Source organism: Balaenoptera borealis (assembly GCF_965194805.1).
Source record: "Balaenoptera borealis genome assembly, chromosome: 15".
NCBI lineage: Eukaryota > Metazoa > Chordata > Mammalia > Artiodactyla > Balaenopteridae > Balaenoptera > Balaenoptera borealis.
Genome location: NC_138871.1, coordinates 91,259,549 through 91,276,278, shown reverse-complemented (window position 1 = coordinate 91,276,278; position 16,730 = coordinate 91,259,549). Strand labels below are relative to the sequence as shown.

Genomic DNA, 16,730 nt, shown 5'->3' with positions numbered 1-16,730 from the left:
TCCTGACTCTGCTCGAACGCCGGCCGGGCACATGGGTGCTTTGCTCGGACCCGTGAACCAGCTCAGGGATGACACCTCGGTTTAGGGACCCCAGCCAGGCCCCCGTTCCAGTCAGCCCAGGTCTCGGAGGCTTGTGCACTTAGAAGGCACACTCCATCGTTTGGAAGGGATGGCCCACAAGGACGCACATGCTCTGCTGTTACTTTCATGTTGTTTCTGAGAACGGTACACGTTCCCTTCCTGCACCCAGAAGCTGAAATGTAAGACCTTTCCCTCTAGGATAGAATCTTTCCTACTGGTTTATATTCTTCATTTAGATGTGGCTCATGGACCAAAATAGTCTCTTAAATATCAAGACAGTTTGACCCTGATTTTTACAGCTGAAAGAAATGCTATTGAACCTAAAAGCAGACCCTTGCGTGAAATTCTCCTGGGACCACGTGGCAAGTAGAAATGACAAGGTCCGTGATTGCACCTGGTTTACCATTGACAGGGCACGTCAGCCTGTGTCATTCTCTGACTTAACTCTAGGAACAGATCAAGGAATCAGGTGCTACTGTCGTTTCACAGGAGAGGAAGTCGCTGTCACCGCAGGTTACCCCCGGGGAGTAGATCTGCACAGGCAGAGCCTGAGGCCACACTGGTGCCCACTGACCCGGCCGCCCCCGGGCCCATCACCGTCCTGGGTGTGTAGTTAGCCTTGTAACCTCCCGAACAGCCTTTTAAAAAAACCCAAAATCCTTTCAGAGGAGTTCAATTTGAGCCTTTGTTGCAGAGACCTGGTCAAATTAGCAATTGTATCCCTGTCTCTCACTTCATCCTCTGATATAAAGGCACCTCCCCAGGGTCAGGGCCTGTCCCCTCATTGTACACGGTGCCATGCGTCACTGAAGGCTGGAACAGAAAGTAGGAATTTAGACTCATTTATAAAACTCACGGCACGAAATCATTTCCCATTGAAACTGCAGATGGTCCCTTCCCGCCGTATTTCTCTGGCTTTTACAAAGAACTAACAAGTGTTGATGGAGACAATTCAGAAGGGAAAAAAGGAATAACGCAGGGATCTCGGTCCCTGCTTACATTTTAACTCGTGGAAGCCATTCCGACCGTATATGATCTTCAGGTTGTGTATCATTTCCTTCAAACCTGGGGGCAAGGAGTTATCCGTGCATGGCGGTGTACACTATATACAATATACGCATCTACTCCGTATAATGTCTACGTATGATACCATATGTCTGATACGTATAAAGCCATACAGTATACAATATATACATGTACTCGATAGAATGTCTATATATAATACCATGTATCTCATACATATAAACCCATGTATATTTTTTATTCTCACAAAAACTCAAAGGAAGGGGTTTTTCCAGAAAAGGAAACAGGTTCAGAGAGGTCAACCTCTCAGAGTCACATAGCTGAGAAGGGGGGGGTATGGGGTTGCAACTCACCTTGATCTAAATCTTCAGCCTCTGGTGCCCAAAACCAGCGAAGGGACTAGATTTCTTGTTTTTGCTTTAGGTCCTGGTGTTAACGGAGGGCTCGTAGGTGAAGTGGGAGTGAAGGGGGCTGATTGTTGGACAGAAACTTTTTCATGTTTCTAAAAGAGTGCGGCGGGCGGCAGCCTCCCTGGTTCGTCTTCACGCGCTGAGGGTCCCCCTCATTTTCCGTGGCCTGGCCTGGCCGGGAGGGTGTCTGGGGGCGTCTCTGACATGCCCTGTACAACCCCGTAAAAGCCGAGAGCTCAGGACTTTATCTGGAATAGGTGGTGCTCCTGTACCTGCTCTCCTGCTTCCCTGTGCCCCCAGGTGGCATGACCCCCGGTGACAGCTCTGCAGATGCAGCAGCCCCCAGGCTTGTGCGGGAAGAAGCCCCCCAACCCGGCATCGCTCTGACTGTGACCCCGCATCCAGCCAGGGGCTCCCCTGCCCCGGTTCCCACCCACTCTCCTTTCTCTGCAGATCATCACCCTGCGGGATTACGTCCCCAAGATCCTGGGCCCCGAGGCCTTCGGGCAGCACGTGGGCCCCTACAGGGGCTACGACCCCGCCGTGGACCCTACGGTGTCCAACGTGTTCTCCACGGCCGCCTTCCGCTTTGGACACGCCACAGTGCACCCGCTGGTGCGGCGGCTAGACGTCCGCTTCCAGGAGCGCCTGGGGCTCCTGCCGCTGCGGGACGCCTTTTTCCGGCCCTGGCGGCTCCTTGAGGAAGGTGCGCGCCCCTGGGCCATGCTCGGGAGGGGGGGCCAGGTGTGCGGTCACCTGCCCGCTGGCCGGAGGTGCTCGGGTCAGCAGCGGGCATGGAGAAAATAGATGCATCCGAAGAGGTTTAAAAAGTGATACTGGTCATCAGACACTTTCTCTGGGGTTTCTGAGCCTCCAGAATTCCCAGGGGCGGCCCTGGGCTCCCTCAGCCAGGCTGCGGCTTGTTCACTGGTCCAGGCTTTAGACTCAGCAAACACCTCCTTCAACTGTAACGTTTCTGCTGCTGAAAAACAAGCACAAAACCTCCACCCCTGAGGCTCCATCCTGGTTTCCTTCAGACACACGTCACGGTCCTGCCCGTTGGGGCCCTGACGGGGCGAATCCACCACGAGGCAGCACCCTAAGGGCCCAGGAAACCTGGGAATCCCTGGAGGTGAATTCCTGAGATTATGAGAGACATCTGTTCAGAACCAGCGTAGTTGACGATCTGAGACCTTGTCCTGTTTCCCCAAGACTCACCTGAGAAAGCGCATCCCTCCCCTGTGCTGTTTGCAGGTGGTGTGGACCCCATCATGAGGGGCCTGCTGGCGACAGCGGCCAAGCTGCAGGTGCAGGACCAGCTGATGAACGCGGAGCTGACAGAGGGGCTCTTTGTGCTGTCGGACTCGGGGACCCTGGACCTGGCGGCCATCAACCTGCAGAGGGGCCGGGACCACGGCCTGCCAGGTGGGCCCTCCCGCTTCCTTTCCTGCGGGAGCTGCCAGCTTAGCTGCTGTTCTAATGTGTCTCAGACCTACTGCCAACGTCTGAGAAGTGGCTTTTAAAGCCTCTGTAGCCCCTCCCATTCTAACTGGAAAATAGGGGATCCTTTCCTCTAGTTCTGTTTAGTCTGAACGCGAGCCCCCCACCCTTTCTGTGTCCCGGTGCCTCCGCGCCCTGCGGGGAACTGGCCCAGTCGAAATGCGTTTCCTTGTGTCCACACGTTTATGCGGCACTTCTGTCGGGGGTCTGCTGTGTTTGAGGCCCCGGGCGTAAAACGAGACCCAGTCTTGCCGAAGGGCCGCGGACGGCAGAGCACATAACCAGAGAGGAAATGACGGGGAGCCTTGGCCAGGTTCTGGTCAGACCCAGGTGGCGCGTAAGGCAAGGGTTCACGCGCCATCGCCCGAGGAGGGATGGCGGGTCTGGAGGAGGCGGCCCCTGAGAGCATGGGACGCGGAGGGGGAGGATGGGGGCACCAGCGGCCCAGCAAAGCCAGAGACGGCCGAGGGGCTGGGTGCGCAGTCAGGGTGGACACCAGGGAGGAGGAGGACGAGGAGGCTGAGTCCCCAGCGGCCGGGGCTGGGCGGGTCCTGGGGGCGGCAGAGACGAGGAGGGAGCTGCAGCCCCAGAGTCAGACAGACGTGGTCCTTTCTGTGGCTCTCCCTGTGTGCGTGTGTGTGTCTGTGTGTGTATGTCTGTATGTCTGTGCGTATGTCTGTATGTGTGTCTGTGGGTGTGTCTGTATGTGCTTGTGTGTCTGTGTGTGTGTCTGTATGTCTGTGTGTGTGTCTCTGTGTGTGCGTGTGTGTCTGTATGTGTGTGTGCGTGTGTGTCTGTATGTGTGTGTGTGTCTCTGTGTGTGTCTATGTGTGCGTGTGTCTGTATGTCTGTGTGTGTGCGTGTGTGTCTGTATGTCTGTGTGTGTGTCTGTGTGTGTATGTCTGTGTGTGTGTCTGTATGTCTGTGTTTCTGTGCGTGTGTCTGTGTGTGTCTGTATGTCTGTGTGTCTGTGTGTGTGTCTGTATGTCTACATGTCTGTGCGTGTGTGTGTCTGTGTGTATGTATGTCTGTGCGTGTGTGTCTGTATGTCTGTGCGTGTGTGTCTGTATGTCTGTGCATGTGTCTGTATGTGTGTCTGTGTGTGTGTCTGTGTGTATGTATGTCTGTGTGTGTGTGTGTCTGTATGTCTGTGCATGTGTCTGTATGTGTGTCTGTGTGTGTGTCTGTGTGTATGTATGTCTGTGTGTGTGTGTCTGTATGTCTGTGCATGTGTCTGTATGTGTGTCTGTGTGTGTGTCTGTGTGTATGTATGTCTGTGCGTGTGTGTCTGTATGTCTGTGTGTGTGTGTGTCTGTATGTCTGTGCATGTGTCTGTATGTGTGTCTGTGCGTGTGTGTGTCTGTGTGTGTGTGTGTCTGTATGTTTGTGTGTCTGTGTGTGTGTGTCTGTATGTCTACATGTCTGTGTGTGCGTGTGTCTGTGTGTATGTATGTCTGTGCGTGTGTGTCTGTATGTCTGTGCGTGTGTGTCTGTATGTCTGTGCATGTGTCTGTATGTGTGTCTGTGTGTGTGTCTGTGTGTATGTATGTCTGTGTGTGTGTGTCTGTATGTCTGTGCATGTGTCTGTATGTGTGTCTGTGTGTGTGTCTGTGTGTCTGTATGTCTGTGTGTGTGTGTGTCTGTATGTCTGTGCATGTGTCTGTATGTGTGTCTGTGCGTGTGTGTGTCTGTGTGTGTGTGTGTCTGTATGTTTGTGTGTCTGTGTGTGTGTGTCTGTATGTCTACATGTCTGTGTGTGCGTGTGTCTGTGTGTATGTATGTCTGTGCGTGTGTGTCTGTATGTCTCTGTGTGTGTGTGTCTGTATGTCTGTGCATGTGTCTGTATGTGTGTCTGTGCGTGTGTGTGTCTGTGTGTGTGTGTGTCTGTATGTTTGTGTGTCTGTGTGTGTGTGTCTGTATGTCTACATGTCTGTGTGTGCGTGTGTCTGTGTGTATGTATGTCTGTGCGTGTGTGTCTGTGCGTGTGTGCGTGTGTGTGCCTGTGTGGAAGGAGGGGTGCTGGTGCCTGTGCTCTGGCCGCTCCTGTGGGAACGTGGATATGGCAGGTGAGCCCTGGCTTCACTGCTCAGCAGAGACGAGAAGTGGGTAAAAGTGTGACCCACTCGGGTGTGTGGGGTTCAGCCTTGTCCCCAAGCATGATGCCTGGCTCGTTTGTGGACAAACTCTCAATAAGGCCCTGTCACCCGTGCTGGAATATTCCGACAGTGAGGTCTGCAGGCCGTGGGGCTGCGAGGTGGGTTTGCGGCGGGGACCCTGTGGCCGGAGCCCCAGGTCTCGATGGCCCACAGCTGGAGGGGTGGACGTGGAGCGCCCGGATCCCGAGTAGGGCGGCCTCGGCCCTCTCCCCGCACAGGTTACAATGAGTGGCGGGAATTCTGCGGCTTGTCCAGGCTGGAGACCCGGGCCGACCTGAGAGCCACCAGCAGCAACGGGAGCGTGGCTGACAAGATCCTGGACCTGTACGGGCACCCGGCTAACATTGACGTGTGGCTCGGGGGCTTAGCCGAGAGAGTCCTCCCCGGGGCGCGGACTGGCCCGCTGTTTGCCTGCATCATCGGAAAGCAGATGAGGAAGCTGAGGGACGGGGACCGGTAGGCGCCCGCGGCGGGCGGGGACGAGGGGGCGTTCGGTGGCGACGGCGTCCCCGCGCAGGAAGGGGGCTTTGGGTGGCGGGGAGCAGCGCTCCGGGGCCTCGCGTCAGCAGCTGTGGGCTTGGTCAGCGATGCAGCCTCCTGGGAGGAGAGTGAGACGGGTTCCCAGAAGCCGAATGCCCTGGCGATGGGGCCAGAGGAGCGCCTGCGGGGAGGGGGCCTCGGGCACGTCCTGCAGGGCAGGCGCGGGGCCCTCCCGAAGGCTGGGTTCTGTCCTCGTCACTCGTGTCGTAGAGGCAGCTCTGCACCCAGGGACAATCAGTGCGGCCGAGCGGGTTGACCGGGTCCCTAAACGGAAGGAACGGTCCTCCCGGCGCCGTCCTGGCCTCTCTCCTCCCCGGGGTGCGCCTGGCCTCCAGTGCCGCGGGGCGTGGGCACGGAGGTCGGGCAGGAGTGGTCGGCGTGGCAGGGACCGGGCTCTCACGTGTCCTCACGTCTGTCCTCCTGGAGGTTCTGGTGGGAGAACCAGGCGGTGTTCACGGAAGCCCAGAGGCGGGAGCTGGGCCGGCACTCTCTGTCCCGCGTCATCTGCGACAACACCGGCCTCTCCCACGTGCCGCGCGATGCCTTCCGGGTCGGGACGTGGCCCCAGGAGTTCGAGTCATGCGACAGCATCCCGGGGATGAACCTGGGCGCGTGGAGGGAGGCCCCTCCTCCAGGTAACCGCGAACCGGGAGAATCTCTTCTACAGGGTCAAGGACGGGGGCATCTCTTCTACAGGGTCAAGGACGGGGTCTCCTGGCAGGAGCGCAGCTTCTGGGAGAAGCTGCTTCAAATCCTCTCGGGGGGAGGAAAGAGCCTCCCCGCCCTGCTGGGTCCCGGGCGTGACCTCCTCGGTGGGGAAGGCGTGGGTCTGAGGCGAAGCCCCTCGGCCCCTCCTGGGGACCACACTGGCCTGCACCTGCCAGCGGGGCAACTGTGTCTCGGGTCCCAGCCTCTGGAGTGTCGGGCGACGGTGAGCTCCGTTGTGGTCAGAGGAGGAGAGGGGCTGAGATCCAGCCTGCCTTGTGCAGCGAGGACCGTGGTCGCCCTCAATTAAAGCAGTTTTGTTGGGGTGGGTGGGGAAGCCTGGTCAGGGCCGATACGTGGGGAAGGGTTAGAGGCGTGACTTTGCTGCAGGGGGTCGGTGCTGAGAGGGGCCCGTGCTGTGTCCCACCTGGAGGGAAGGAGATTGCCGACGTGAGCCCCTTGGGAGGCCAGTCGGGGGATGCAGCCCCAGAGGAGGGCAAAGGAAGGGGTCCGGCATTGACTGTATGTACCTGTCAACCTGGCCCAGAGGATGCCTGTGGCTTCCCGGACAAAGTGGAAGACGGGGACTTCCTGCTGTGTGAGGAGTCTGGAAAGCGTGTGCTGGTGTTTTCCTGTCGCCATGGATTCCAGCTCCAAGGGCCGGAGCAAATCGCCTGCACCCGCCGAGGATGGGATTCCCAGCCTCCGGTCTGTAAAGGTCAGTCGTTTAACAGGTGTCTTTTCGTGACTTGACCCTGGAGTCTGCATTTTTCAAATATAAATTAAGAATAAATGTCCTTTAAAAATAAATAAACTTTAAAATTGTGAATCACTATACTGTACACCTGTAACATATATAATACCGTATAGCAACTATCCTTCAATTTAAAGAAAAACTGAAAGGAAACCCCAAATAAAAACATACACAAATGTCATTCAACCGAAGGTGTCTCCGAATATACTTATCTTCCAGGAACTCTCTGCATGGAAATAAAGTATCCCCTCCCCAGTGACCCATGTTCCTAAGTCGATGTCTTTCTAGAAAATGAAGCACCAAGACGGTCACCTCACGACATGCCCACGGGGTGACCAGGGAAGGACAGGAGGAGGAAGAGGCTAGAACTTCAGTGAGGCTTGTAGGAAGGAGCTTGCAGAGCCAATGCTCAAATGAAGCAGAAGTGTTTCCACAGGAAGCATCAGTAGAGCAGGCCCCCCACCTGCGGTGGCCCGTTTCCAGGGAGACCTCACCCTCCTCCCTGCTCTGGGCCCCAGTCTTCCTCCACCTGGGAGGACCCGGAACCGGGACCACGCAGGCAGAAGCAGGAAGCCTCCCTCGTCCCCTGGGAGAAGCTCCCTCACGTTTCTCTCTAAGCTGCATTAGGAAGACCCGAGAGGAGCAGGAGATGGACTCATGCAAGAATCGGGCTGGTTTGCAAGAAATGAAAACAAGGCCCAACTTGTTCAGTTCTACAGTTTCGATTTGGGAAGATGAAAAAATTCCAGAGATGGAGGGTGGTCATAGTTGACGACCATGTGATCGTACTTAATGCGACCAAAAGGCACATGGACAAATCATTAAGCTGGTAAATTTCATGTTATGTGTGTTTTACCCCAGTAACAAAATTTTCACTTCAATTCTGGGGACTCCAAAATGTGTCCTGGAAAGTTACAGAGGCCACACCCACCTCTAGACTCTGAAGAATAAAGGAAGAGCCCAGGAGAGGCCGGAGCCCCGGAGACCCTCAAGACTCAGCCCGGGGCACCAGGCTCAGGAAGGTCCAGGCCGCTCCCTCCGGGTGAGAGAGAAGGACGAGGAGGCGAAGAAATAGGGGCTCCAGGGCGACGTCCGGGCCACAGCTTGGAGAAGAGCGGACGGCACAGGGAGCTGATCGGAAACAGAAGGTCAGAAACTGAGGGTTTGAGGGAATTTATGGCCAAAGCTAGCACGCTGGGCTGGAAAACCCTGCTTAAGCGGCTAAGGCAGCCTTCGCACGCCCAGATCTGCACCAGGAGGACGTGGGCTGGAGCCGAGGCGGGCGTCTCACACATCTCTTTGGGGTTTGCTGGTGAACGACGGTGGACTCGGAGGAGGCGGAGCTGAGGCGAAGGCCGGGCAAGTCCTGCCAGAGAGTCACGTCCCAGGAACCTCACATGGCAGGAGCCCAGCTGTTGGGACGTGCGGTGACGTCCGGATGCATCTGTTATTTCCGTCAACCACCGCTTTTATTGCTCCCATAGTTACGTTCTGTAGACAATCCTGCAGGAGCAAACGTACAACAAATCTGGAAGTGTTTAGTGTTGTTTCCACTTAGTGCTGGTGCAAAATTGACACGTCCGTGTTACCCAGGGCTGTGGCCCTGGTGTCGGCAGGACAGGGACACGAGCCCCGGGGGGTGTGAGTGCCCTGCGTGTTCCAGGCATAAACGTCACGTGTGTGCCTTCCATCTTTACTGAATGAACCCCTGGACCTTTTATGCTGCCTCATGCTGGCTATTTGTTCTAGCTATTTATGACCCCGAAGCTCTATTCACTGGGGTCCACAAGGTACAAATAAAAAAGGAGAAAAGCTTAGAACCGGAGAGTAAAGGAGGGTCAGCGCCTCGGGCTCCCCCACTGCCCCTGGATGTGCTCCGACTCCCAGCTCAGACTGTCTCCCCCAGGGAGGTCTGCTGCGCTCTAGCGATGCTCCAAACGAGGCCAGCATCGCTCTTCTACGCCCAGCGTCCTCCCACCTCCCAGCCCTCTCTCCCACCTCCTGTCTTCTTCTAACGTAATTTTTCATACTAACAGCTAACCGCTCCCTGAAAGCATGTGCAAGGCACGTATCAGTACATCACTAAGGAAAAACGCGAGTGACAGAGCTGTGTGAATAGTGAGAACCCACTTTTCAACATCAGTGGGTCCTATTTATTTCGACATTGGTAAGTGTCCCATGGAGACAGGAGCTCCTTAATCTCGGTCACGTGGGCACGGCGAGATAGGACCAGGGAGGAGGGTGCTGACTGTTTATACAGCCCCGTGTCTTTGTCTGAACACATCGATAATTAGGGCAGAACATCTTTAAAGTAAGTGTATGACAGGAAGCCGGAGGAGGGCCACCCCCGGTACAAATGCACTCGCTCCTTTACACAGATATTTTTCGCCTCATCTATGCCTCTACTAGAAGTTTCTAAGCCCAGAATTGCAAGAAAAAAATGGCTCTGGAATGTAGCAGGGAGGGAATTTTGCTTCCACTGTGAATTGATGTGACAGAAGGGCTGCAGCCCGTCCTCAGCGGAATCGCCCACCTGCACGTCCACGGCTGCAGAAAGGGCAGCAACAGCTGAACTGAGCATCTAATCCACAAAATCTAAGGAGACGCGTTCTCTCTTCTCGGCTCCAATCCTGCTTAGCCCCAAAAATCATCACATTAAAAAAAAAATTAGCAAATGAGTGCAATGAGTCTCTTTCGAGGGCTTTAAAGTCGTGAATTCAGAACGGATAAAAAGCGACGTGTCCATGGCTTTTCGCTCCAGTTATTGCCGAGAGGTTCTGTAATAAATGAACACAAAGAAATGTTTCTGCACCTACAGGGAGAGTGAGGTTTGCCGTCGGCACAGATGTGCTTAGGGAAGTGGAACATCGTGCAGATGTTTGTAGCTGGGCCCGGGGGTGTGGTCTTCAGCTCCCCTTGGGAGGTAACCTGTCCCGGCAGGGGGAGCCACGGCCATGGTGCAGACTGACGTGGGATCTGGGGACACACAGGCCTGAGATGGTCCTCACCACCGTGTGGGGCTGCCACACATTCTGGGTGGGCTCCCCGGACCAGGACACCGGAGCCTACAGTCCCCGCTCCGGCTTCTGATGGGAAGAACCTGACCATGGAGTGAGAGGGGTTGAATTCTGTCCCCCCAGAAATTTATGTTGAAGTCCTAAACCTCAGGACCTCAGATGTGGCCTTATTAGGAATAGGGTCTTTGCAGGTGCAATCAAATTCAAATGAGGCCATCAGGGTGGGCCCTGGTCCAGTAGGACTGGTGTCCCTCTAGGAGGAGGACAGGCACAGAGGGAAGACGGCCATGTGAGGACGGAGGATGGGAGAGATGCAGCCAGACTGAGGAAGCGGAGACGGCCAGCAGCCCCAGGAGCCGGGAGCGACCGGGAACGATGCTTCCCTCCGAGTGAGCGCAGGGCCACGTCTGGACCTCAGGCCTCCAGAGCCGGGAGAGAAGGAACCCGCTTTGTTTTAAACATCCTGTCTGCAGTCCTGTGTCCAGGAGGGAGTGAGGGGCTCAGCCGGCAGCGGAGGCTGAGCCCACGTTCACTTCACTCCCTCAGAACAAGGACCACCTACGAGGACACGCGCGTGTGACGTTTGCTAATGTGAAGTGGTTGTACAGCACGTATTCAGGACATATGTCTTCTTTTGACATATTCTGCTGCTGCTTCCCTGAAACTGGCCAGAAAAGATAGCATGTTCTTTGGAAACGGGAACCTGGGGTCCGGTCGTGGTTTTGGATTCCGACAGAAGGAGACCACGGGGGCCACACACGCTCCTCATCCGGGGGACTCGCCACGTCCACCTGCTCTGCGGGCCTGGTGTCAGGTCCCGGCTCCCGGCGGCACGGCCCGTGTTCGCCCAGCGGGGGTGGAGGCCCAGAGCGGGCCGTGTGGCCGGAAGCTGTCCGCCTGGGGAGGGCGGACTCGGTTCCACCATCCTCACCCGCCTCCTTCCCACCCGCTCCCGAGTCCCGCCCGGGTGGGGTCCTACTCAGTGTGGAAAGCGCCAGCAGCCTCCAGGGAGGCCACGTCCCCGCGTCCGAGCGAGGCCCACCGGCCTGTGTGGCCCGAACCTCCGGGGACCTGCCGCACGCTCGGGCCCTCGCAGCACCTGGCAGAATTTGAACTGAGCAGAACTGAGTCTGGACCGGCACCAGCACCGGAGGGGTTGCGGGCCCGAGGCGGCCGCTGTGGACGGGCCGGGAGAAGCAGTCAGGCCGGCGGGTCAGAGGGTGGCCGCGGGCCGGGCTGACTCCTGAGGGGCTGAGGGGCCACTGTGAGCAGAGGTGGGGCGGGAGGGAAACGTCCGCGGGGCATCAGGGGATGTTCTCTTTTCAGAGGTGCGGGGATCCAGGAGACGCGGCCCCGACGTGGGGTGACGTCCCTCTGCCTCCCGGACAAGGGACAGAGCCGGGGAGGGGCCGGCCTCGTGGGGAAGGGGAGCAGGAGGCCGGCCCTGACCTCACGTCATGTGTGCAGACGTCAACGAGTGTGAAGACGTGACGGAACCCCCGTGCCACGCGTCCGCCCGGTGCAAGAACACCAAGGGCAGCTTCCGGTGCGAGTGCACCGACCCCTACGTGCTCGGCGAGGACGGCAGGACCTGCGTGGGTGAGACCACGGCCCTCAGCATCCAGGCTGGGAGGGGGTGCCGACATACAGGCAGGGGTGACTGAAGGGTCACCCTCCGGCCGTGTGTGTCCGCGCTGCCACGGCCTCTGTTGCTGGGTGGGAGCAGGGAGCCAGCCGGTTCGTACCTGAGGCTAGATCGTGTCTGAGACACAGGACCGCTGGGAAACCCTGGGCGGGGCGGGCTCGCTCCAGACCCTCAGCTAGTTTCACCCCCCCGTGAATTATCTCCGGGAGGGAAGCACGAAGTTTGATCCCCATGTGCAGAACAGAGAGGGTAAGTGGCTTGCTCAGGGTCACACAGCCACTCAGCTGCAAATCTAGGAATCATAACTTGGCTTCCGGCTCCTGTAGAGGAAGAATTATGCACCGGGACCTGTTAAAATGGCAAGGCATTTTATTAAAGCTCCTGCAGTAGGAAAAGGAGAGCTCAATACAGAGCAGAGCTCAACTCCAAGTACAGCAAAGACAGCAGGGGATGGACAGCCCACGGGGAAGAGCAAGGAGGTCCATGGAAGGAAAATGACCCAGAGGAACTTGGTTTCCCAGGGCCGGGGATGCTCGGGCGGCGGCTGGGGGTCGGGCTGGGGTTTGGGAGGGCACACTGGCCGCTGCCCTCGGCCTGCAGGCTCACCGACCGGCTCTGTCCTTGCTCCAGACTCTGGGAGGCTCCCGCGGGCGTCCATGGTCTCCATCGTGCTGGGCGCCGTGCTCGTCTGTGGCCTGGCAGGCCTCACCTGGACGGTGGTTTGCAGGTGGTAAGTCCCCGCTTTTCAGCAACTTCCACTCCTATGGGCCCGGCTGATGATGCTGCCTTTTTATATTTCTGAAGCCAGGAGAGAGCACCGGTGTCCAAACCCATCTATCTCCAGAGCTACTTTGTTCAAAGTGTTAGCCTTCCTGGCTCTTTCATTCTGCTCCAAATAATGAAAGTGGGGTGACCGTTCGTACACATTAGAGGGTATCGAACATCTGTGGGTGGAGATTCAAGGGGTATCGGATTCTTGGTCACATTAAATGATTGTATTGAAAGTCTCTTTCGTTAGGAGTAAAGGTTCTCACAAAGGTTTCTCAGAGAAAAAAGGTCATCCCTGGAATAAAACCTTGTTCTTCATTTCTCTCCCCTCTCAAGAGCAAACTCTGGGGAAACTGGGAAATTGAAAGGTGAACTTTTACGTTAAAAATGGCACAGCCGTTGAGGCCTTCGGTGGCCGGATCTGCGCGTTTCTGGGGGTGAGAGCCGAGCCAGGGCTTCCCCTGGGGCACTTGACTCCGTCCCACCCTTCGCTGCTGCTTCTCGTCTCCCAGGTCTTAGGAATCAGACTCGGTGCTACTCGGTTTTCTGGTGTGCAGTTAATAGAGACCATGTGGAAGCCGCTGTGGGCCAGCAGCAGACCCAGGCCCCGTCCTCTCTGGCCTCTGAGCTGGGCTGGCCTTCCGGACACCCTCGGGGCCGCCTCCCCTCTGCCCAGCTGCAGAATTCCTGGTTCTGTGACTCGGGCGCAGCGCCAGCCCCGCCTCCATCCTCGCGTCACACTGACCCTCTGCTCCCAGGTGGCCTTTGGTTCGCGTCCCATCTTCCTGGTGAGCTCAACGCCTCACACCCCCTGTCGTTTCTAGAGGCTCCTTGGCACGTTCAGAGCCGCCAGCTGCCGGACCCCAAAGGGAGCTTCTCCCCGTGGAGTTGCTCATCTTACAGGAATGCGTTTCTAATACTCAGAACCCTGGACCTCAGCGATCAGGTCTCAGGACTGACATCACGACTTGTGGTCAATAACTGAGTCTCATCAGTAATTGAAGGCCCCGGCCTTTTCGTTTATTCCGAGAACCTGGAAGGGGGACCTCTGTGTCTGTGACCCCCCGGTCCTGCTCTGCCCCCTGCCGAGATGCAGTAGTAAATCCAGACCGTTTCTTTTATACTCCAGGATGCTCTCTGCCACCCAGACTTCAGATGACACAAGGCTGTGATCTCCAGGTGAATGACAGTTCGGTGACACACTTGCTAACGGACTCACAGCTTCTGACTGCACTAATATCTGCCGTAGTTCAGATGCCACGGAGAAATTCTTTCTCCAAATTACAAGCTTGCGGAACAGCCACAAGTCACGTGTCAGAGGCACTGAGTAATTTCAGTCACTGTCTCAGTCTTCCTGTCCGTGGCGAGTACTCATTACGGGCTGGTGGTGTCCCCAGAACTCACGTGTTCAAGTCCTAACCTCTAGTATCTTGGAATGTGACCTTATCTGGAAACAGGGTCATTGCAGATGAAATTGGTTAAGATGAGATCGTGCTGGAGCAGGTGGGTCCTAACCCAACAGGACTGGTGTCCTTATAGAAGGGGAGTTGGGACACAGATGCACGGGGAAAGGCCAGTGAGCGTGGAGACAGAGATCTGCGTGACGCACCTAGAGCCAAGGGTCACCCAGGCTCGTCAGCGAAGCGGCAGGAGGGAGCAGGGGGGCCTCACAGACTCAGAGGAACCAGCCCCGCCCACACCTGGGTCTCACGTCTAGACCCCCAACTGTGAGAGAGCAGGTGCTTACTCTCCACACCCTCCAGCCCCAGTGGCCCCCAGACACTGACACACCTGCCTGAGGTGGCCTGGCCACCCATCGGGCCTCCTCCGGTCCTCAAGGTCGACTTGGCTCGGGGAGATTCACCCTCAGGACTGTTATTTTGACTAATCACCGAGTATTTTACACCTGCCTTGTCCTCAAGGCCTCGCTGCTCCCCTGCGCTGGGAGAAGATGACTTACAGTGACTGCAAACGGCGTCTGGAGTTTTAGATGAGGGCAGTGTCAGAAAATATCCCCCATGTTTTCAGAATCACTTGGCTTTAAGAGCTTAGATATTATCGATAATTAAAACCCTTAGGTAACCATGAAATCAATTAAGCAATAAAAATGAGATGGGCTGTAGGCGAACACCCCCAAACCAGCTGGGTTCTATAATCATATCTACTAAATGCTCCCACTGTGAAAAGCTGATATTACTGTAACTTAGTATTCGGATGCAATTTTGTATTTGTAGACATCTCTATTAAACATCAATCACCTTATTATTATGAAAAAGTTATGCCTCTAGCCCACACACTCAAGAAAAATAGCTGTTTTCTTTAAGATTGATAGCCACAGATTAAATAAACACCTTCCTGAGGAAGTTTGGGAGGGTAACATCTGGCACACTTGACTGTAGACTCTGGAGCCTGAAAAATATGCCCCCGACACCACTTTGGTTTGCAAAGTACTACTTACCTGAATGACCTGTGAACCCCACGGGGGGAGGGGAGGCCGATGGCAGGGAGGGGGAGGGGTGGGCGTTCTTTATGGGGCCACACGGGGGCCTCTGTGCACAAGCCCCTGAGTCACCGCAGCTCCCTGCAAACACTGCGTCCTCGGAGCCTGATGGAAGGAGCCAAAACCTACAGACCACCTGGGTGCCTGCACGCCGCTGCCCCGAGGATTCCAAACTGATCATTCCAGCCACGAGGACGCCAGTGGGGGACTGACGGGAGAGACAGAGACAAACAGAGAGACACAGAGACAGAGAGACAGAGACAAATAGAGAGACACAGAAAGACAGAGACAGAGAGACAGACATACAGAGAGAGACAAAGACACAGAGGGCCTGACAGAGAGACACAGAGACAGAGACAGAGAAAGACATAGAGAGATAGAGAGACATACACAGAGAGACAGAGACAGAGAGAGGCAGAATGGTGGACACCTTTCAGGTGCTCCATGGGCCTTGACCTTCATTCCGTGTTGATTCTCTCGCCCCCCCCATTTATACCTCCCCTGCTACTTTGGGTCTAAGGCTGTATATCTGGGGGCAACAACTCTTAACATAAATATTTCAATCAGAAATATACCAACACTGATGTGTTTTCACTGAAAGACTCTGATCCAGAGTTAACCCCATTAAACCAACTCCTCAATCAGCTTTCTTTACACAGTTAAAATACACCCCAGTTTGACATTGTTTGTCTCATTGAAATGATATTCACCAAGATAAATCCTTTTCTGTGCAACTTTTACACTAAAAACTTGATTGATGGTCCACATGCATTTCGCTCATTGGTCTCCAGCCCGGGAGGGCTTCCTCTGCACAGTTAGTTCTGCGGGTCTGAACTTCTCGGGTCAACCCTTTCGGTCTAAATTTCATCCAGACTGTGTTTACCTATCGGTTATTAGCCAGTGGAAACTGTGAGATGCACATGTCATTTCCTCCGATGGGCTCTTGTTTTATCGTTTGTCCCAAGTGTAAGTTTTTGCCATCAATTTCGGCATCTGAGGTGTAAGTCTTCAGTTTATCTTTGTTTAGGGTACCATTGTCCTGTGCCTTTGGTAGCTGGCAGCTGCATTTTGCACTGTTTCTTTCTACCGGAAGTATGATTGTAACTTGGGGAAAGAGGGTGAATTTGCATTATTTCCCACTTATCCCTGAGAGGTGATGGTCCCCCAGGCGGTGTGGCTTCTCCTATGCCCGAGGCTAAGCTTCCGTCCACACTGCGGGTCGGTGCGTGTCCTCCCGCACCTCCCCTTCTCTTTATGACGGGATGACCCACTTGGGACAGACCCACGGGGAGGTCGGCCTTACCTGCTCTACCGCCTGGAGCCCAGAGCTGGCGAAACAGTACATATATTTTTCACTGACATAAGAGTGGCTGCAGTTCAGACGGCTGGATCTGGAATGCAGAGTCCTGTTGCTTTTGTTGCTGTTAATTTTTTTGCTATTTGTCAGTTTCTCTTTGAGAAAAATATAGATTTACGCCTCTTGCTTTGAGAAGTGAGGGGAGGTGGTTTCAGCACAACTATCCCGTCCCGCCGTCCAGGGCGGGTCCAGGCGCGTGACTCGGGGCCCCGTGCCCTGTGGGGTGCCGTCTCAGTCCCCTGTGCTCCTTCCCTGCTGTGCCCTCACAGGACTC

General features: G+C 55.7%; 1 protein-coding gene across 1 annotated transcript in view; it reads left to right on the top strand.

Moving 5' to 3' along the window:
• Positions 1-16,730, top strand: part of TPO (thyroid peroxidase) — a 48,263-nt gene that overhangs the window by 24,172 nt on the left and 7,361 nt on the right. Inside the window, exons 8-14 of the mRNA XM_082356508.1 lie at positions 1,968-2,220; positions 2,769-2,939; positions 5,389-5,626; positions 6,137-6,345; positions 6,963-7,133; positions 11,654-11,785; positions 12,462-12,561. Of these exons, the coding sequence (XP_082212634.1) occupies positions 1,968-2,220; positions 2,769-2,939; positions 5,389-5,626; positions 6,137-6,345; positions 6,963-7,133; positions 11,654-11,785; positions 12,462-12,561 (1,274 nt within the window). The remainder of the gene's footprint in view (positions 1-1,967; positions 2,221-2,768; positions 2,940-5,388; positions 5,627-6,136; positions 6,346-6,962; positions 7,134-11,653; positions 11,786-12,461; positions 12,562-16,730) is intronic.